The 21,000-nt window shown below is 38.6% G+C and overlaps 2 protein-coding genes across 4 annotated transcripts; both read left to right on the top strand.

Moving 5' to 3' along the window:
- The first annotated feature begins 6,895 nt into the window (after window positions 1–6,895).
- Window positions 6,896–14,733, top strand: LOC104107038 (vacuolar cation/proton exchanger 3-like). 3 transcript variants are annotated; one of them, XM_009615726.4, is made up of 13 exons: window positions 6,897–7,207; window positions 7,387–7,477; window positions 7,592–7,883; window positions 7,994–8,061; window positions 8,152–8,180; window positions 10,504–10,700; window positions 10,916–11,128; window positions 11,353–11,487; window positions 12,884–13,000; window positions 13,071–13,124; window positions 13,364–13,480; window positions 13,631–13,724; window positions 14,290–14,733. In XM_009615726.4, the coding sequence occupies exons 3-13, from the start codon at window positions 7,614–7,616 to the stop codon at window positions 14,298–14,300; spliced, it is 1,305 nt and encodes a 434-aa protein (XP_009614021.1). In that variant the 5' UTR covers window positions 6,897–7,207; window positions 7,387–7,477; window positions 7,592–7,613; the 3' UTR covers window positions 14,301–14,733. The 3 variants fall into 3 exon arrangements, with proteins under 3 accessions (XP_009614022.1, XP_009614021.1, XP_009614023.1); XM_009615727.4 differs by lacking the exon at window positions 7,387–7,477 and having other exon boundaries at window positions 6,896–7,207; XM_009615728.4 differs by lacking the exons at window positions 6,897–7,207; window positions 7,387–7,477; window positions 7,592–7,883 and adding an exon at window positions 8,883–9,118.
- A 2,308-nt stretch (window positions 14,734–17,041) lies between these two features.
- Window positions 17,042–20,739, top strand: LOC104107037 (tyrosine-sulfated glycopeptide receptor 1). Its single transcript, XM_009615725.4, has one exon. It carries the CDS (start codon window positions 17,319–17,321, stop codon window positions 20,589–20,591), a length of 3,273 nt encoding a protein of 1,090 aa, XP_009614020.1. The 5' UTR covers window positions 17,042–17,318; the 3' UTR covers window positions 20,592–20,739.
- The last annotated feature ends 261 nt before the right edge of the window (window positions 20,740–21,000 follow it).

A 21,000-nucleotide genomic window follows, 5' to 3' on the forward strand; every position in this document is an offset into this window, starting at 1 on the left:
CTCGTACTCGGCCTCATTGTTAGTTAATGTAGTAGTTTTGATGGATTGCCTAATAATGCCACATGTGGGAGGCTTTAGTATGATGCCAAGCCCGGAACCCTTCACATTCGAAGCACCATCTGTGTAGAGGGTCCAACCCCCCGTATATGTACCCGATTTTAACAAGAGTTCCTTTTCAACTTCGGGTACAAGGGTTGGTGTGAAGTCGGCCACGAAGTCGGCTAGAATTTGGGACTTGATGGCCATCCGAGGTTGATATTCAATATCGTACCCACCGAGCTTGACGGCCCATTTGGCTAGTCGGCCCGATAGCTCGGGCTTGTGCAAAATGTTTCGAAGTGGGTAAGTGGTTAAAACGCATACGGGGTAACATTGAAAGTATGGTCTTAACTTTCTAGAGGCTCTTACCAATGCAAGCGCCAGTTTCTCTAAGTGTGGGTATCTAATCTCTGCCTCTCCTAAGGTCCGACTTACATAATAAATAGGAAACTGCGTACCTTGCTCTTCTCGAACTAGGACACTACTCACAGCGATTAACTGATTGGTAAAGCTTCTCGTCTGCCTTCGGAGTGTGAAGTAATGGTGGGCTCGATAGGTACTGCTTTAGTTGTTCTAGTGCATGTTGGCATTCCTGGGTCCAAGCAAAATCGTTCTTATTTCTGAGTAGAGAGAAGAATCTGTAGCTTCGATCTGACGACCTTGAAATGAATCGGCCTAAGGCAGCTATCCGTCCGGTCAGCCTTTGCACTGCTTTCGTACTATCCACGACGGTGATGTCTTCGATGGCTTTGATTTTGTCGGGGTTGATCTCGATCCCCCTATCCGATACCATGAAGTCGAGGAACTTGCCCGATCCGACCCCGAAGGCACATTTTTTGGGGTTGAGCTTCATGTTGTATTTTCTTAGAATTTCGAACGTTTCCTGCAAATGAGCCAAATGGTCTTCTGCGCGCATGGACTTAACTAGCATGTCATCAATGTAAACTTCCATTGATTTACCTATTTGTTCTTCGAACATTTTATTCACTAGGCGTTGGTACGTAGCTCCTGTATTTTTTAGCCCGAACGTCATTACATTATAACAATAAGTTCCATACTTAGTGACAAACGAAGTTTTTTCTTGGTCCTCCGGGTCCATGCTAATTTGATTGTACCCGGACTAGGCGTCGAGAAAAGTGAGGATCTCATGGCCGGCCGTGGCGTCGATCAAGCGATCGATGCTAGGCAGTGGAAAGGAATCTTTGGGGCATGCTTTGTTTAGATCTTTATAATCTACACACATTCTAAGTTTGTTCCCTTTCTTGGGGACTACAACTACATTGGCCAACCATTCGGGATATTTCACTTCTCGAATTGACCCTATTTTGAGAAGTTTAGTTACCTCATCTCTTACAAATGTATGTTTCACCTCGGATTAGGGTCTTCTTTTTTGCTTCACCGGTTTGAACCTAGGGTCCAAGCTCAGTTGGTGCGTTGTTATCGATGGTGGGATCCCTGCCATGTCTAAATGGTACCAAGCAAAACAATCTATGTTATTAATAAGAAATTGAATGAGTTTTTCTATGAGTTCGGGGGTCAACCCCGTACCCAACTATACCTTTTTCTTAGGCAGATGTTTGATTTATATAACCTGCTCTAGTTCTTCGATTGTCGACTTGGTGGCGTCGGAGTCGTGGGGGACGATGAGAGCTTGAGGTGTCGGAAATTCTTCCTCGTTATCATCTATTTCCTGTTTCACCGATTCGGTCGAGACCGGTTGCTGTGATTGCTATTTGGTTCCTCGCCTATTTTTTATGCTCGACCTTTCTGAGGTCGACGACGTTGGTATCGGTGTTATCTCATCGACCGCAAATATTTCCTTCGCAGTATGTTGCTCCCCGTACACTGTCTTCACGCCGTCAGACGTATGAAATTTCATTACTTGGTGTAGAGTCGAAGGTACTGCCCTCATATTGTGGATCCATGGTCTTCCGAGTAGGGCATTGTACCTCATATCGCCTTCGATTACGTTGAACTTGCTGTTTTGGACGGTTCCAGCCATATTTATGGGCAGGATAATTTCCACTTTAGTTGTTTCACTGGCCATATTGAAGCCATTTAAGACCCGAGCTGCGGGCACGACTTCATTCTGTAAACCGAGCTTCTCCACTACCCAAGATCGGATGATATTTGTAGAGCTACCTGGATCCACTAAGATGCGCTTAATTTGAATTTTATTTAATAGGATCGAAATTACAAGAGCGTCGTTGTGAGGGTGAGAGATGCCTTCAACTTCTTCGATTCCGAATGATAAAGTGCCCTTGGGTGCATAACCTCATGTTCGTTTTTCCCCTGTGGCCGGTATCTTGCCGTATTTGAGAACGGGTTCCTGTGGAATATCGACCCCACCGACGATCATGTGAATGATATGCAAAGGTTCCTCCTGTTTATCTCCTTTGCCGGCGTCCCTTTTTATGAAGTGATTCTTAGCTCGGTGACTGAGCAACTCTCGAAGGTGGCCCTCATTGAATAGGCGGGCTACCTCTTCTCTCAACTGTCTTCATTCCTTAGTCCTATGGCCATGCGTACCATGATACTTGCACATCGAATTCGGGTTCCTTTGGGAATGGTCGGTTTGCATGGGTCTGGGCCACCTAGTATCTTTGATTCTTCTGATCGTCGATACAATGGCCGATGCGTCGACGCTGAAATTGTACTCCGATAGCCGAGGTGCCTCCATAAGATCATAAGCCCCCGAGAATTTTGCCCTCGATCACTCCTTCGATTGTTTCGGGCAGTATTGCATGTTGAACCGTTATTCATCCGATCTATGACGTACGGTTGATATTGGTCTCTGTTCGACCTTTGTTCTCTATCGATCTCCCTTTGGTTTTTAATAGTTGTCCTGTTCTGATGCATGGATCCAGACAGAGCTCCTAACTGGTCATCTTCGACCCTAATTTTCGACTGATATCGGTTGTGTATATCCGCCCAAGTTATTGCTGGATACTCGATCAAATTTTGCTTCAGCCGACATGAAATGCTATTGAAGTTTGATCATTCAACCCTTGGGTGAAAGCTTGGACGGCCCAATCGTCTGTGACCGGTGGCAATTCCATGCGTTCCATTTGAAATCGGGATACGAATTCCCTCAGCATTTCATTACCCCTTTGCTTTACTTTGAAGACGTCTGATTTCCTTGTTGCAAACTTTATGGCACCAGCATGTGCCTTTACGAACGAATCTTCTAACGTGGCAAAAGAATCGATGGAATTTGGCGGCAGATTGTGATACCAAATCATCGCTCCCTTCGATATGGTCTCCCCGAGCTTTTTCAACAATATGGATTCGATCTCATCGTCCTCCAAATCGTTACCCTTAATGGCACATGTGTAAGAGGTAACGTGTTCGTTGGGATCGGTCGTACCATTATATTTGGGAATTTCGGGCATACGAAATTTTTTTGGGATTGGTTTTGGGGCCGCACTCGAGGGAAAAGGCTTTTGTATGAATTTTTTCGAATCCAGCCCTTTTATCATTGGTGGAGCTCCCGGGATCTGATCGACCCTGGCATTGTATGTTTTCACTCTCTTGTCGTTGGCTTCGACTTGTTTTGTGAGTTCCTCGAGCAATTTAGTAATTTCGGGAGTGGTCCCCGATTCTTGCTCGTTTGACTTCACTATGGCAGGCTTCATTCTGGGGGTGATTTCTTGAAGCGGATTGGGATCTGGCCTGCTTTGTATATGAGTTTGGCTTTGCAACTGAGTTATCCCTACTTGTTGGGCTTGTAACATCTCGAACATCATATGTAAGTTGACTCCGATTTCCTCCACGTTATGGGTGTCTCGAGCTACGGATCGAGTACCGCCCTGAATGCTTTTTTTTTCGGTTCGGAACGTTGGTTCGCCTCAAGAGTCACTTGCGAATTGACATCTAGCGGTACTTCGGCTCGAAACCACGCAAAACAATAATGGCAAAGAGTAGGCAAACTTTGAAAGTATTATAGGAATCAACTGTTTATTTCTTCATCTATGCATATAATACAATGAGGTTTAAATACTACTCAATACAACATTCCTAAAGGGAGATGGACTTTACAAGGGATATCAACTACTATTTTTATCCCTTAGGATAAGGATTTTCAGTTAAGGTGAATATTTTTATCCCTTAGCCGTAGCTATCCTAACACCCCCTTCAAGCGTAGCTTGGGATCAATCACAACAAGCTTGTCTTGAAGAAATATAAAGCGGCGGGCCGATAAACTCTTTGTCAAAGTATCAACTAGCTGATCTAAGGAACTGATGTAACCAACTTTAAGATCCTTCGAAACAACCTTCTCTAACAAAGTAAAAGTCCAGCTCAACATGCTTCATGCGAGCAAGAAACACAGGATTAGCAGTGAGATATATAGTAGATAAATTATCACACCAAAGCTTTGGAGCAATAGGCAGAGGTATAAACAATTCCTGGAGAAGGTGTTGAATTCAAGTAATTTCAGCAGTGGCAACAACTAAGCCTCTATACTCAGATTCAGTGCTAGAACGAGCAACAACCTTTTGCTTTTTTGAGTACCAAGAAACCAAATTAGGAAAACCATGAATAGTGAGCTTAGAGGAGCGCCGGAGATGTAGCCCATAGGAAACTGTACCGTTGAAATAGCGTAACACTCGTTTCAAAGCTTGAAAATGAGCAAGGGTAGGAGATTACATAAATTGGCAAAGCTTGTTAACATAGAAGGATACATCTGGTCGAGTAATCGAGATGTACTGCAATGCTCCTACGAGGTTGCGATACAAAGTTGGGTCGGAGAAGGATTCACTACCAGATTTAGAGAGCTGCAAGCCACCTAACATAGGAGTTGATATAGGCTTTGCCCTTCTAAGTTAGCACGTTGAAGCAGATCATGAATATATTTAGATTGAGAAAGAACTAAATTTGAGTCATTGTAATTGACCTCAACTCCTAGAAAATAATGAAGCATACCCAAGTCCTTCAACGCAAACTTAGCGGAAAGCTGGTTGATTAGCTTAGTAATGAAATTCACATAGTTACCGGTAATGATCAAGTCATCAACATACACCAAGATTAAGGTCAAAATCCTATTAGAATTGCAAATAAACAGTGAAGTATCTGCCTTTGACGAGATGAACCCAACATGTAATAAGGTAGTTCTTAACTTGTCGAACCAAGCTCGAGGGGCTTGTTTATGAATGCGACAAACATGCGACCATATAGGGCTTGTAAAACATTACTAGGCTTTGTCTGTTGTCCAATGGAGGGGGAGGGGAAGTGAAAAATATGTTGTAAATAATGAGCATATAATTAGTAAATGATTTTTGTTTTCTCGTTTGCTACTCGTTTAAAATTTTCAGTCAAAATATTAAGGAATGTTCTTAGGGGTCAACCAGAACATTTCATATATATTGTCTATAACTTCGCGACTTGCTAAGCCTAAGGTTCAAGATTGAAACTGATCCAGCTTAAGAGTGTTAGCAATGTCAAATTTTGAGAAGAGATACTCCAAATAAAAGAATTAAGTGAAGTTAGTTAGTTAAAAACATGTTTGACGAGAAGAGATCAGAATATAAGAACTATAACCGTAGTTGATTGTGTTGATTCATCGAACAAATAGATTTCATTACAGTATTTGTAAGTTGAATTAATAGCATGATGTATAACTACATAACAGAGGTAGTTATCACTTGCACTAACTAACTAACCCAAGTACTAAGGAAAGTCCCTGCACTTTTGTAAAGATAACGTGGGTTGTTTTCTCAATTTCAGCCTAAAAGGGATAAAAGGAAATTGAGAGATTACCTGAAAAAAAGAAAAAAAAGAACATGACAACCGAATTTCAGATAGACTTCTATCATCTTTCTGATAAAAAACAATGAAGAGTAAAATTTTCCATTTTTTCTCCCTTACCTCTTATCGAAGTGAAACAACTGTATATTATCTACTTTTAATTTTATTACAAAAAGATTGCAGTTAATTTGACACTTAACCGAAAGATTCCAGAGATATGATGCAAAACATGTCTTATTCTATTCTTGATAGAGATTTCTCTATGAAAAAGAGTATGGACAGGAGCTTGAAAAAATAGGAAATGCAGATAAATTGGAGTATCGAATTATTTTATTATTATCCATAAAGAGATAAAGGGCTGATTGTGGGGGAGTAGTGGAGAAAGATCTAATCACCGTCGTTGTTGGCCAACACAACATGCAATGTTTAGTGAAGACAACGTTAAATATACATTTTAATAATTGAAATTGTCACTTTGCAATAAAAATAACAGTTAGCTAGTTTTCTTATTGGTAATTAAAAAATAGCTAGTATTTACAAAGTCATTAAAAAATAACTAATGTTTTGCTAAAATACGGAAAGTTCCAGCATAATATTCTGAATTATACAGCTCATGCGTATAAATTTCTAGCATATTATATTGGAACTCTAGTACATAGAAAGTTACAGCATAATATGCAAGATTATGAAACTCCTGCATATAAACTTTCAGCATATTATGATAAAACTCCAATACATTATAAAATTTCAGCATATTATAATGGAAGATCATATGTAAAAAATTCGAACTCCAGCATATTATACTGAAATATTTTTCAATTTTGAAAGATTATTTTGTTCAGATTTTATATTTATATGAAAAATGGTTAAATTTAGATTATGTTTGAAACGGTAGTTATTATCAATTAGGAGTAGTAAATATGGCTATTTCTCATTCCCCTTTACATGTAACCCCCTGCTTTTCCACTATAAAACTGTCTGTCCCCGTACTATCCCAGAAATTTAAAATACCCCAAATATCCCACTATTTTGCATTTGTACCTTTACTTTTTCCAATCAATTCTTGATTTGTTTATTTGAGAATTAGTACTAATAATCAATTATTAATTTGAAAATTAGCAAAATGAGCACATTAGGCGCTTCTTCTACGAAGCTTCATATCTTTCTTCTTTATGTCATATATTTTCTTCCATTGCCGGCTCCGTTCCCCAGCACCTCTATCTCAGACCAATAACCTAAGCTTCAGGGACCTTTTTTTTCCTTACTTTGCAGTAGTATATGTTACAGAAAACACACAGAAATTACACCTATAATAGGATTACTGTATGTATTTTTGGATAATCGATTCTTGCACTAATACTAATCAGTAAATAAGTTAAGCAGACAGACGATTCCATTAGCCGATTTGTTGATGTTTTCACTGGTAAAGTTTCAATCTTTATGCTATTCTTTGTTGGTTATATTTGTTTTTATTTTCTGTTTTATCTATTGTGGCAAATCTTTATCTGGTCAATCTCTCACAATCAACTTCAAAATTTTGTTTTTCCTTTTGTTGCATCATAATCTTCTGATTAATCTCGTTATTCATTCTTATTTTCTCAGCTGACTTACTTTGACTCATCTTTGAATTGGTCTCGTCTGGTGTACTGACCCTGTAAACTTGTGTTTGAGCATCTTCCATTGATTAATTAAGGTACTTTTAGAGAAAAAAATCACAACTTTAATGAGTATGCAATTATTTATTAGCCCATGTTGTGTTATCGTTTTTTTTCTCGTCCAATTATTCAGCTATTTATCATGTTTTCAGGAGATTGTAGGCTGTACTCAAAATGGGATCTGCTGGGGAGAAACTAGAACTTGAATCTGATGAGGAGATTTCATTTAGCTCATCTCAGGCTACTAATAAAATGGACGGTCTGCACTATGAGGCATCTCATATTGCATCGCCAAGAAGTTATCGCTCGTCTAGGGTCTTAAGAAAGATGTACCAGAACAGCCTTTTAAGGAGTATATATGTTGTTATTATCAAAGCAAAGATCAATGTGTTGCTTCCTTTTGGTCCTCTGGCCATATTGCTGCACTATGTTACTGGAAAACATGTAATGATTATTTTTAACCTTTTTCCACATGCACCTTTTTAGTAGTCCATGTTGCTTTTTCATTTCAGTTGTGCTTATATCCTTGTTTTGGGAACAATTTGATGTTTCAGGCTTGGGTCTTTTTCTTCAGTTTGCTGGGTATTACACCTTTAGCTGAGCGATTGGGTTATGCGACTGAGTAAGCTTATGTTATCCAAGTTAGTTTAGTTCTCTTCTGCTGCTATTCTGTTTTGTGTGCTTATTAGCCTTCTTCATCCTCTTGTTACAGGCAGCTCGCATTCTATACGGGGCCAACAGGTACTCCATTTTTTTAATTGTTTCATTTGTTTCTCCATTTCTATCTTCTTTTAAGGCACGCTAAATGCATGCAATTGGAATTACACATTCATGCATATTAAGTGTTTTTCAACCAGTTAGAGTTTGTTGATCAATCAACTCTGTCTCAATCCTAAAGTAGTTGGGTCAAGCCCTCATTCTTTACTTCGGGGACCAATTAATTGGTAGTCCTCCAATTTCTTCTCGAAAGCTTGTTTATGCTGCAGAGGTACTCGAATTGAATAACTGATCGATTTCTAGGTGTCATCGTGAACTTAATTGGTTATTTCCAATACATGAATCAATTGTTTGGTAGCTCGCAAGGCATTCGAACCATGTGAGAGACGCTGTACTCAGTTTATCATTTAAAAAAAGGAAGAAAGACAGGATGCTGTACTCAAGATCAGTAAGAGTGTGAAGGGGAATGACATGTTTTTGTGATTCAAGGATGGGATTCTGTGAGTTAAGTTGGGGGAACATGTTTCTGGATTCTTCCCTGCTCTCCTCCCAGCTGAATGGATATTGGTCCTAGACTACCATAAGTGGCAAAAATATGGTGTCCAAGGTGGATTTAGAAGTGGCTGAGTGAGCAGCATTTCCATTTAACTCTGAACTATAAATGGTATTTAGATGAATGCAATATGCTGAACGTAACGCATCTAAAGTGGAGATAATGTACTGCAGTATAATTTAGAGGAAGATGCTTTCATTTGGTGATTCTCTTCAACGAGCTAAGGTGGTGGAGAAGAGAAAGAGACGATTAATTGAAGACATCTTAAAGAGAAAGTGCTTCAGTTTCAGAACATGGAAGAAAATTGAAGCTGCTGCTCAGTTTTTAGAAGCAGGGAATTTTAATCCACAATTCAGCAATCAGAGAGCACATGCTACACCAATGCTGGTCAGGGGAAGGGAGCAGATAGGTAATGCACCATAAAAACTTTAGAGAAGTATGTGCCGCGTAACCTAAAGCTAAAACAAACTTCAATGTACTTCCAAAGGATTCGACAGAAAACATCGCCATCCTCAAGTTTTGACCAACTGCATTTAACTTAAATTCTAGTTCTAATGACCTGTTGTGGATCACTTACTAAAAGAGGTATCTTGTACTTCTTTTTGGGGTCTGTCTATCGTTGTTAAATGCCTAGATGGTCGAACTTCATCCTATTCTTCTCGTTTTGTTATGCAGTTCCTATTTCTTACAAATTAACCTTGTCATAATTTGTTCTAGTCACAGTTAGATTCATGGTAGATGTACGAGGGTCTTTCATGTCAGATATTAAGTAGAAAAATAAACTTTCAACCTTTAGAATAGGCAAATACCTGGACTATCATTTCGACCATCTAGATTTTCCTTCTTGTAAAAAGCAATTTTTACCTCATCGGCCTTGTGTCCTTATTCATATTGAAATTCACTAGTATTAAGCATCCTAATTCTTCCATATCTGCCCACATAAAACACTGCAATTACAATTAAAAATAAGGTTGTTGCCACACCTCAGCTTTATTATTTGTCTCTTTGATAGAAGTGTGGTACAAGGTGAGCCTGAATGTTTCTTTTGAAAATGAACTTTTTTTTTTTGATTTTTGAAAATGGAGGTGAACCTGAATGTTTCTTTTGAAAATGAACTTTTTTTTTTTTTGATTTTTGAAAATGGAAGTGAACCTGAATGTTTCTCTCCTATAAAATTGAAAAAGTGGCAACCTAAATTTATTTGTCCTTCCTGAAATGCTTCTCAAAAGACTGCTGCTATGTGTTTGCCATGTTCTTTGTGCTCTGTGTCTCTCCTTTCGTTTAATAAGGCTGGTGGGAAATCCTGCTATGTTGTATAATTGTGATGTGGTTTCTCATACAACTGTCAAAGACATCATAAGATCTTACAGGTCACTGTTGACAAGCTATTTTATTCTCCATCCAGACTTGCTGAAGTATTTATGCTTCTTTTGTACAACAACAACAAACCCAGTTTGATCCCATAAATGGGGTCTGGATTTATGCTTCTTTTGTCTGTTTCTATAAAATTCCTTACCAAGCTTCTGAATAATTGCTCTTATGTTACTGAAGCCAATTAAATTGGTCAGTCAGTTTCTTGTATCTTTTAAAATGGTTTTGTGCTTTGCTGTGCTTGAAGCTCGTCTCATTGTCCTTTGCTGGAATAGTGCATCTTGTTTTGATACTGTACATGTGTATTTTTGAAACGAGTCAGTTGCACGTGGGTGTATCTATTCTGTGGAAGCCCATGTTTCCCCTAACCACTTGTTTCTTGTTTTCTTATCAGCATACTAATTTTTTTTTCCTGATTTATAGTTGGGGGCCTTCTGAATGCTACATTTGGCAATGCAACTGAAATGATTATCTCATTATATGCACTGAACAATGGAATGATGCGGGTTGTTAAACAGTCCTTGTTGGGTTCTATTTTATCGAATATGCTCTTGGTGCTTGGCTGTGCCTTCTTGAGTGGTGGGATTATTCATCACCAGAAAGTCCAGGTGTTCAGTAAGGTGATCATTTCTTCTGAATCATTTACTCATGTCCTTGAATAAATCTGCAATGAAGTCAACTTTGCCTTTTATTGGTCAATAAAAAGAATGAAACTTAAAAATAATAAAACTTCACATTTTATGAGTAACGGTTCAGTGATCTCTTCTCATAGCGTGGCCATTAAGTGCCTCTCTGCTGTCATGTGCAAATGGTCATTATATTTTAAATGTTTCAGGCAACTGCCATTGTGAACTCAGGATTATTGTTGATGGCAGTCATGGGCTTACTGTTTCCAGCTGTACTTCATTTCACCCACACGGAAGTGCATTTTGGCAAGTCACAGTTGGCTCTTTCAAGATTTAGCAGTTGCATAATGCTGATAGCATATGCAAGTTACCTGTTCTTTCAGCTCAAGAGTCAACCAAATCTGTATAGCTCTGTGGGCGAGGTAGATGGTCTAACTTTTAGCTGTTTGATTTTCCTAAAGTTCATTACTGCTATTTCATTACATTATGTTTTTCATTGGAGTAATCAAATGCCTGATATGAAGACTGAAGAGCGCATATATTTCAAATAGTTCTCGAGATGAACGTATACCAAAATATATGATCATTGTTTTATGTAGCTATAAATGATTTGGTAGATCTAATAGTTTATCTTTTATGCAAACAGGATATAGAAAATAATTCAGAAAATTCTGAAGAAGAAGAGGCACCTGAGATAACCCAGTGGGAAGCTATAGGGTGGCTTGCTGTTTTGACAATATGGATATCGGTGCTGTCTGGATATCTTGTAGATGCCATCGAGGTGATCTATTTGCCTTTTTCCTTTTCTTTTTTCGTTTCTTTCTTTTAAGGTATATACCAGTTTTATAAAGGTATATGTACCTCCTAGTTCTTAGATGCTTTATCATGACACCCTTCTGAGGTTATCAGAGAAAAATTTATCCGATAACAGATAACCTCGCGGCAGTAGACCTCCAGATATCGACTGCCTTACTTTTCCTTGTCCAATCCTCATGATGCCTTTTGGTTCCACTGCGAAGCCCACGCCACAAAAAAGTTGGCTAATGATCAGACATGGGGAATCATGAAATGAAGTTAGAGATTTGAATTGTATGTCCTTTTGTCCCAAGGGTCTGTAGAAGTGAAACTGAAAATATGATTAATTTGCCTTTAGAAAATTAGTTCAGAAAATTAATCTATGTAACACAGATCCTGAAGGGTGTCATGTCGAGCACACGCATGAAGACATCAAGGCATGAAACTTTTAAAAATCGAGGGAACGTGTCCATGGTTGGATACGGTGTCATAAATATTGAACATGTATTAGTATTAAGTACCCAAGGGTGTGGCTTAGCGGCCAATGAAGTGGGAGCAAAACCCTAATAGACCATTGTTCAAATTCCTATAGACGCAAAAACATTAGGTGATTTATTTCCGACTGCCTAAGTAGATAGATTACTTGGTACCTGGTGCTTGTGTTGGTGGGAGGCAGTAGGTACTCAGTGGAATAATGCGGGTGTGCATAAGCTGAGCCAGACATTACATTTATTTTAGAAAAAAGTATTAGTGGCTAAGGAACTGGAAACAACACATAACAAAAATACAATTATCCATAGATCTTACTAATGCATGCATATGCGCAAGGTACCAAATAAAGCATATACGGGAACATAGGAAAAAACTATAATGTAATAAACAATTTAAAATGTTAACAGAGCTGCAAAGGAGAGAACAAGCAGAACAGTAGAATCCAACCAGGTGTATTCATACTTCACACACGGTAAAGAAAAGCAAGATAGGAGCACAAAAATTTGAACCTGGTTTGTCCTTTTCTCAAACCAGGTGAAGAAAAAGAAGCCTGGAACTCTGAAAAAATAAGAACAGCATTGTGTCAAGATAGATCACACCCCCTTGGGGCACGGCCCTTCTCTTGGACCCTGCTTGAACGTGGGATGCTTCGTACACCGTGCTACCCTTTATTGAATCAAGATAGAGCCACAAAATTTCCAACACAATTTCATTGTTGCGACAGAAGCTTATTTAGCTCTGACTTAATTGATTTACAGTCTCCCATAAGCACCTAATAAAGTGAAGCTACATGCTTAATGCAGAAGGACTCAATATTAGCTTTGAATCCTTTAGTGACTTTGATTTTTGTTCTTCGCAGTAATTTATCCATGTCACTAATATTTTTTCAGGGTGCATCTGACTCGTTGAACATGCCCATGTCCTTTATTAGTGTCATCTTGCTTCCAATTGTAGGAAATGCGGCAGAACACGCCAGTGCAATCATGTTTGCGATGAAAGATAAGCTTGTGAGTTCTTAGAAAACTAAATTTATTCTCTTTTGCTCCAAAATAGTTACTAATGCATCCTCTTTGGTAGGACATCACACTTGGAGTTGCAATTGGGTCATCTACTCAGATATCAATGTTTGTGGTAAGACATTTAATGCATTCTGACTATTTGAGGTAACTTTTTAAGTTATTGGATAGTTTTTTTTAAAAAAAAATAATATTGATCCTTGTATGGATTTTTCTGATTACTCTCCTGAGAGCACCTAACTTTTCTGTATCACTGTAAATTTTGGTCAGTCAGGTTATATTTTTATTCGAGATAGATAGTAGAGCTTGTGCATTTTGTTGGTAATTTTATATCCCGTGCTGTTGAAAATGCAGATACCGTTTTGTGTTATCGTTGGTTGGTTTATGGGAAAGCCCATGGACTTGAATTTCCAATTATTTGAGACTGCTACACTCTTCATCACAGTGCTAGTCGTGGCATTCATGCTGCAGGTTTTGCATCCTACGTAGTTCTTTCTTAACACCCCTCACTTTCATCCCCTCCCAAAAAAAAAAGAAATTGTTCATCTTGCCCTGTAAACTTAATTCCTGGGATGTGTAATATAGGCTTGTTGCTAATTTCTGTTGCTTTACACGATGTAGGAAGGTACATCAAACTATTTTAAAGGATTGATGCTGATCCTTTGCTATCTGATTGTTGCTGCAAGTTTCTTTGTACATGTCGATCCATCCAAAGGTAGGCTCCTTCACGTGCCTATGTTATCATATAGCCTTTATGATGCAAAGCTTGTTTGTTTTATCTACTACCACCTATATTTCGGCATTTGATTCGTTAGGAATTTTTTCACTTTCTTTGAATTAGTCTTAAAGTGGCATGTTTTAAATCTGATAATTTTTCTCTTTTGCTTGGATAGAAAAAGTACTAATTCGTGCAAGCTAAACATTACACAGACTGCGTTTATATATATATATATATATATATATATATATATATATATATATTTTATTATATTTTTATTTAAAAAAAGAAGGGTTACAAATGTCACCACTGTCTGGTCACCTTTAATGAGTCCTGAAATGAGTTTTATTTGAATGCTAGATTCCCTTTTCTCAAGCCCCCTTCCTTTAGCTGCATATAGGCGTTAATTGGAACTTGTAAATATGAAAATGCTTATTCTGACATTGGCGAGATGAGGCTTTGTAAGATCCTGCTTTTCTTGACCACTGTCTTTATTAATTATATCCAAATCCCAAGATCACAAAATTGGTAATTAACCTTTGTTGCAATGGACTCTGTGTAGATGGAGACTAAGTAGCCATGGCTATACACATGCCTCAACCAAATGAGCTCCTCGACTCCCGGCAATGAAATGAATAGCAATGAGTCTGGCCAGCAGCACTACCTAAATGATGATTGGGTTGGAGGAATGAAGGGAGTTGCTTGTTACAACAGAATGTTCAAGGTAGTGAGCTATTATTGACTTCTTGAATGTTTTATCCATGTTGTATTATGTATCTTTAGCAGACAAACAATCCCATTATTCCCAGCAATGTAGGAAAGCTGGTTTTAGTCTTCCACTTGGAGAAAAAAGATAGAAAAAGGGGTGAGGGTATAAAACAAATATATTTATTCTTTTCTTTCTTCAAATTGCTGTTCCAAATGTCATAGTTAGGAGATGTAACTGTTGTAAAATTTTCCTATTGTTTCATAGTAATCCTTAGAAAAAAGTTTTCTTTGGATAAAATCAGTGTGTTGTAGCAAGGAGATATCTTTAACTTCAGTACTCTTGCACATAAGGGTCCTTGTCGCGGTCAGTGGAGTAAAGTCGTGATAATTATGTCATAATGTAACTACATACGTATTGAATGCGACATACTACGCGCACCATTATGTTTCCTTACCCCCCTCCGACCCACCCAAATTACTAGTATAATAAAAAGGGAAGTCTGCTTTGCAATTTATGTTTTGAGTGTGTGAATAAAATGTGGTCCAGGATACCAATGAGATGCAAATGCTTTTTCATTGGATAGAGTAATTTTCAGCATTGTCTGATGAAGCATTTCTGGTAGAACAATATATAGACGGAAGGAAGCTGGTATGGATGATCTTTGACTGAGATTTGAATACCTTAGAATCTGCATCTGGTGGAGAACATTTGGTTTGAAAATGGACAGGTCTCTTCAAATTGGTAAAACTTTAGTGGTTGGGCTCAGCATTTTTAACTGGGATTTGCGAAAGCGACTGACGATACTTCACGCACCAACTATATGTATATTTAGTTTAACTTTTATTATGATTCGTTTGGAATCTAGTGATCTGACTAATTCAAATTCGCGTGTAAATAGCCAGCTATAATGGGTTTTGGTGCTCCTATTTAAGAGGAATTTATTTTTATGGTACAAACTCGAGATCTTTTCTTTTACCATTTCACTCCACCTTTTGGTGGTTCAACTATGTTACTTCTGAGTTTCTTTGATATGTTCACGAAAACCCTTCAAAATATGACCACCTCAATAAAAACTAATTTAATCTTGGCAACTAGCAACTAAACTATTATTGGATTAATTAAGGATATCCTATCTGAAGACGTGGCTGTGGTTATGTCTGTTGGGTGTTGCTGTAGGAGATATATTATGTTTGGTAAAGGGTTTGCCTAGTGTGCGATTCCTATCTGATGGTGTTCCCCCCACTATGCTCATAACTCATAAGCCATAATAACCCCTTTGACAAAAAACAACAGGGGATTATTGTTATTATTATTACTACTCTTGACTTTTGAATTATTATTTGGTGATTTGTGATCCCTTTTCCTCCACCATCATGCGCAGAGATGGCTCAGTGCTCGCTAATGGATTATGATTGGCCATTATGATACGACTCCCCGCTTGAAATAAATTAATTTTTTTTAGATTTTTATTATATACGCAGGCAATATAACTTTTTTTACATTGTCAGTATAGTTTAATGCTTATGTATTGTGCGATAGTAAATTTAGATTAAGGATTAATGCTTACAGTATAGATTTATCATATAAGTGATCTAATTCTATATATATCTTTTGGAATTTTAACCCTATAATATTTGTCCCCGATAATAGATTTGTCGAACCATTCTAAAAGATGACTTGAGAAGCCGTCAAACTCCGGGGATTCAGGCCTCTGCTTTCCCTGCAATTTCTCCAATAAGCAGCCATTGAACATGTCTATATCAACCTGATCACCAATCCTGACTTACTATTAAAAAATTATGTTTAGTTAGCTATATTTTTACACAATCAAAGTACCAAAATTAAACCCTTAATTAAAGAAAAAACTCACTTCCAACCTTCATTCTCTCTCTAAAAAAGAATAATAATTAGAATGGATCCGGAAACTCTTTTAATGGTCAACGAGCCAAGTAATAGTATTAAAATAAGCAAGAGGCCAAGTAATGTCTTGCACACAGATAACAGTTGAAGAACATAACATGTGACTATAGCACAGCTTGTACAGAGAGAAGTCAGCTACATAAAAATCAAAATGGAGCACCAATAAACATACTTAAATGTACGATCTAGGAAAAGGGCCAGACTAAATTAGATCTGATGCACGCAACTTTATTATGCATTTTCACGAGAGATTGTCTTTGTAGGTTGATCGGGTTGCCCCAAGATTCCCTTTCACCAATAAACATACTATGTCAAAAATATATATACTATGTGGCTCTTCCTCCACCTCTAATGGTCTGCTTTATCATCTGAGACATTTTCCACCTCCCAAATAGTACTACCCATCATGTAGCAAATCGGATAGCAACAAACCCATAATAGCTGATAGGTGCAAGCTACTTTTGAAAATCACAACATGCCATAATAAAAGAGTGTAATAATCTGTTACTTAGTGCAAGTGGGCATAAAATTAAAATAAAGAAGACAAGTCATATTGGGAGAAAAAGCATTTCAATAAGGAGGAAGTGAGGAGAATAGTATGGTAAAGTCTCTCTCTTTCCCACGTATATTACACGCTTTAGTATATGATGGTGGCAAATATACAAATATCCACAGAATAAAAAAGAAAGTCCACCAAGCTATCCAGCCGTCCCAAAAGTAAACGCTTTATTTCAAGAATTCAGACCTCACCTTTTTTACATAAAAATTGCTCCTTGTCAACATCAAACTACTCTCTCTCTCTCTCTCTCTCTCTCTCTCTCTCTCCTCTTCATGGGGTTAGACTAAAGTCTTGCACGATCCACAGGACAAAGAAGTTGCAAAAAAATACCCACATGGTTGATTGGAGTATCTTGGCATCTTCAACTGTCTTTCTTCTTGCTCATCTTTAGTTGTCCAAATTAATGATCACGGATAATAAAGACAGCCGCCACCTACAATCTGGTCTGACATATCATCAGTTTCGAGCAGCCATGCTCCTCACTTCTCTTCATTCTTCATCTTTACCCCACCATAACTCTTTTTACCTAATAACAGTGACAGTTCTTGTACTTCTAATTTCTTCTGCTGCTACTATTTGTCATGCCTCCTGCAATCAACTTGATCGTGATTCTTTGTTATCATTCTCTGTTGCTGTCTCTTCTCCATCTCCTCTGAATTGGTCTTCTTCTATTGATTGTTGCACCTGGGAAGGTGTTGGTTGTGATAATGGTGGCAGAGTAATCAGTCTGTTGCTTCCATCAAGAAGCCTTTTTGGAAGCATTAGACCTTCTATTGCAAACTTGAGCAAACTTGAGCAACTCAGCCTGTCACATAATCGCTTTTTTGGTCCCCTCCCGGATGGATTTTTCGAGTCATTTAGTAGCTTGCAGATCATTGACTTGAGTTATAACCGTTTATCAGGACAATTACCCCTATCTGATAGATTGCCATCACCCATCCAGTTATTAAATCTCTCCAGCAACCACTTCAATGGGACAATCCGATCATCATTTCTCGAGCCAGCAATTAATTTAGTGAGTTTTGATATTAGCAACAATAGCTTCTCTGGTCAAATACCTTCCTTTATCTGCAGCTACTCTGCAGCCATCAGAGTTCTTGATTTCTCCTCCAATGACTTCGTGGGACAGATTCCCAAAGGATTTGGAAGTTGCTCCAATTTGGTTACTCTGAGAGCAGGATTCAACCATCTTTCAGGATCCATTCCTGATGATATTTATAGTGTGTCAACAGTGCAGGAAATCTTTTTACCTGCCAATAAATTTTCTGGACCCATCCCAGAAAGAATTGTCAACCTTGTCAACCTCAGAATCCTTGCACTCTATGGCAATGAATTGACAGGTTTGATCCCTCAAGATATCGGGAGGCTCAACAGATTGGAGCAGTTGCTCCTCCATATAAACTTTCTAAATGGCACTGTGCCCCCTTCACTGATGGCTTGTACTCGTCTCACTGTGCTCAATTTAAGGGTCAACTTCTTGGAAGGTGAACTCTCAGCTCTTGATTTCTCAAACCTCAGTCGACTCAGCACGATTGACCTTGGGAATAACTTCTTCACTGGAAGCATTCCACAAAGCTTTTTTTCATGCAGATCATTAACTGCAATCCGTCTGGCTACTAACAAGCTGACGGGAGATATCATGCCTGGTGTAATGTCTTTACAATCTCTGTCCTTCCTCTCGGTTTCCAATAACAGCCTAACCAATTTTGCAGGAGCAATAGAAGTCCTTAAGGGTTGTAAGAATCTCACCACACTAATCCTCACAAAAAACTTCTATAATGAAACATTGCCCGATGCCGGAAACTTGATTGGGTCTGAAGATTTTCAAAATCTCCAAATTCTGGGATTGGGTGGTTGTAATTTTACTGGACAGATACCGACATGGCTGGTTAAACTTGGGAAGTTAGAGGTTCTAGACCTTTCTATGAATCAAATCACAGGCAAAATTCCAGGTTGGTTGGGAACTCTACAAAATCTATTTTACATGGATTTGTCTCAAAATCTTCTCTACGGAGGCTTCCCAATAGAACTTACTCAACTGCGAAGACTGGCATCAGAGGGGGCTGCTGATCAGGTAGAAAGAAGTGCTTTAGAGTTGCCTGTTTTTGTTCAGCCAAATAATGCCTCGAATCAGCAATATAATCAACTGTCAAACCTGCCACCAGCTATTTACCTCGGACATAACAGCCTTGACGGCATTATTCCAACTGAGATTGGTCAGCTGAAGTACATCCTTGTTCTTGATCTGAGCAATAACAACTTTTCAGGAAACATTCCGGAAACAATATCCAACCTCACTAACTTGGAGAAACTAGATCTATCTGGAAACAACCTCTCAGGTGAAATTCCTTCATCACTCAAGGGTCTTCATTTTTTGTCTTCTTTCAGTGTTGCTCACAACAATCTTGAGGGCCCTATTCCAACGGGAGGTCAGTTTGACACATTTCCTGTCACTAGTTTCTTAGGGAATCCAGGACTTTGCGGTCAAATCCTTCAGCACACTTGCACTGACCAATCGGCAACTACACAACCTTCTGCAGTGAGAAAAAGCCCAAAAAAGAAAATTATAATTGGACTTATCCTAGGGATCTCCTTCGGCATTGCCTTAACACTTATTGTCACAGCATTATGGATATTCTCCAAGAGGAGGATCCTTCCGAGAGGTGACGCTGAGAAAAATGACTTGGATATTGTGTCCTACAACTCCACTTCTGGATTGTCTGCCGAGAACGGTAAGGATAATAGCATGCTTGTTATGTTTCCAACCAATAAGAATCAGATTAAGGATCTCACAATTTTTGACATACTAAAAGCCACAAATAACTTCAACCAAGCAAACATAATTGGTTGTGGAGGTTTTGGTCTGGTCTACAAAGCAACTTTAGCAGATGGAACTACACTGGCCGTTAAGAAGCTTTCAGGAGATATGGGTTTAATTGAAAGAGAATTTAGGGCAGAGGTGGAAGCTTTATCCACTGCCCAACATGAGAATTTGGTCTCTCTTGAAGGTTACTGTGTGCATGATGGCTGTAGATTGCTGTTCTATTCCTATATGGAAAATGGAAGTCTGGACTACTGGTTGCACGAGAAGGCTGAAGGAGCATCCCTACTTGATTGGCCAACTCGACTGAAGATTGCACAGGGGGCGAGTTGTGGGCTGGCTTACATGCATCAGATATGTGAACCACATATTGTTCATCGTGACATCAAATCCAGTAACATCCTCCTTGATGAAAAGTTTAAAGCACATGTTGCAGATTTTGGATTGTCCAGATTGATTCTTCCTTACCATACTCATGTAACCACTGAACTGGTTGGTACCCTCGGCTACATCCCACCAGAGTACAGTCAGTCATGGATAGCCACTTTGAGAGGGGATGTCTATAGTTTTGGAGTTGTGATGCTAGAACTCCTGGCTGGCAGAAGACCTGTGGACATGACCAAACCAAAGATGTCGAGGGAGTTGGTTGTATGGGTGCAGCAAATGAGAAATGAGGGCAAACAAGAAGAAATATTTGATCCTCTACTGAGAGACAAGGGCTTCGAAGAAGAATTGCTTAAGGTGCTTGATGTTGCCTGCATGTGTGTCAACCACAATCCTTTCAAAAGGCCAGCTATAACAGAGGTTGTTGAGTGGCTCAGAGAAGTAGGATCCAAACGGGAGGCACCTAAATAATGTGGCAGTATGCATATATTTGATATAGTTGCGAGTGTCTGTATAGCTGGGAAGCTGGACTTTCCTTTTTACAACATACAAAAGTAACATGTAGGAATAAATGTATAAAGTGAAAGATTTCATCAATTAATTTTAGGATTTTGACTCATGGCGAGCATTTCATTTCAGGATGACAGGTAGATACAAACACTGCAATAAACGAAAGTCCCAGTTGCTTATACTGGCAGTTATTGATAAGTAGTAAAGTGTTCCGGACATAGGTGTTCTTCTTTAGCCCAATTTTCTAATAGGTGTCTGCTTAACTAATTCATATGGATAGTGTTCATTACGACATTGATGAACAAATTAGCAATACAATGTTCAATAACAGAAATATCACACCTACCGGTATTGGCAATGTAAAGGACAC

The sequence above is a fragment of the Nicotiana tomentosiformis genome, unplaced genomic scaffold (genome assembly GCF_000390325.3).
Source record: "Nicotiana tomentosiformis unplaced genomic scaffold, ASM39032v3 Un00419, whole genome shotgun sequence".
In the NCBI taxonomy this organism is placed as follows: domain Eukaryota; kingdom Viridiplantae; phylum Streptophyta; class Magnoliopsida; order Solanales; family Solanaceae; genus Nicotiana; species Nicotiana tomentosiformis.

Excerpts from the sequence above, each read along its gene's own strand:
- LOC104107038 (XM_009615727.4), top strand. The coding sequence starts at position 7,614 with ATGGGATCTGCTGGGGAGAAACTAGAACTTGAATCTGATGAGGAGATT. Across the intron at positions 8,181-10,503 it reads ATTCTATACGGGGCCAACAG|TTGGGGGCCTTCTGAATGCT; the intron begins GTACTCCATTTT and ends CCTGATTTATAG. Across the intron at positions 13,481-13,630 it reads TCGTGGCATTCATGCTGCAG|GAAGGTACATCAAACTATTT; the intron begins GTTTTGCATCCT and ends TACACGATGTAG.
- LOC104107037 (XM_009615725.4), top strand. The coding sequence starts at position 17,319 with ATGATCACGGATAATAAAGACAGCCGCCACCTACAATCTGGTCTGACA.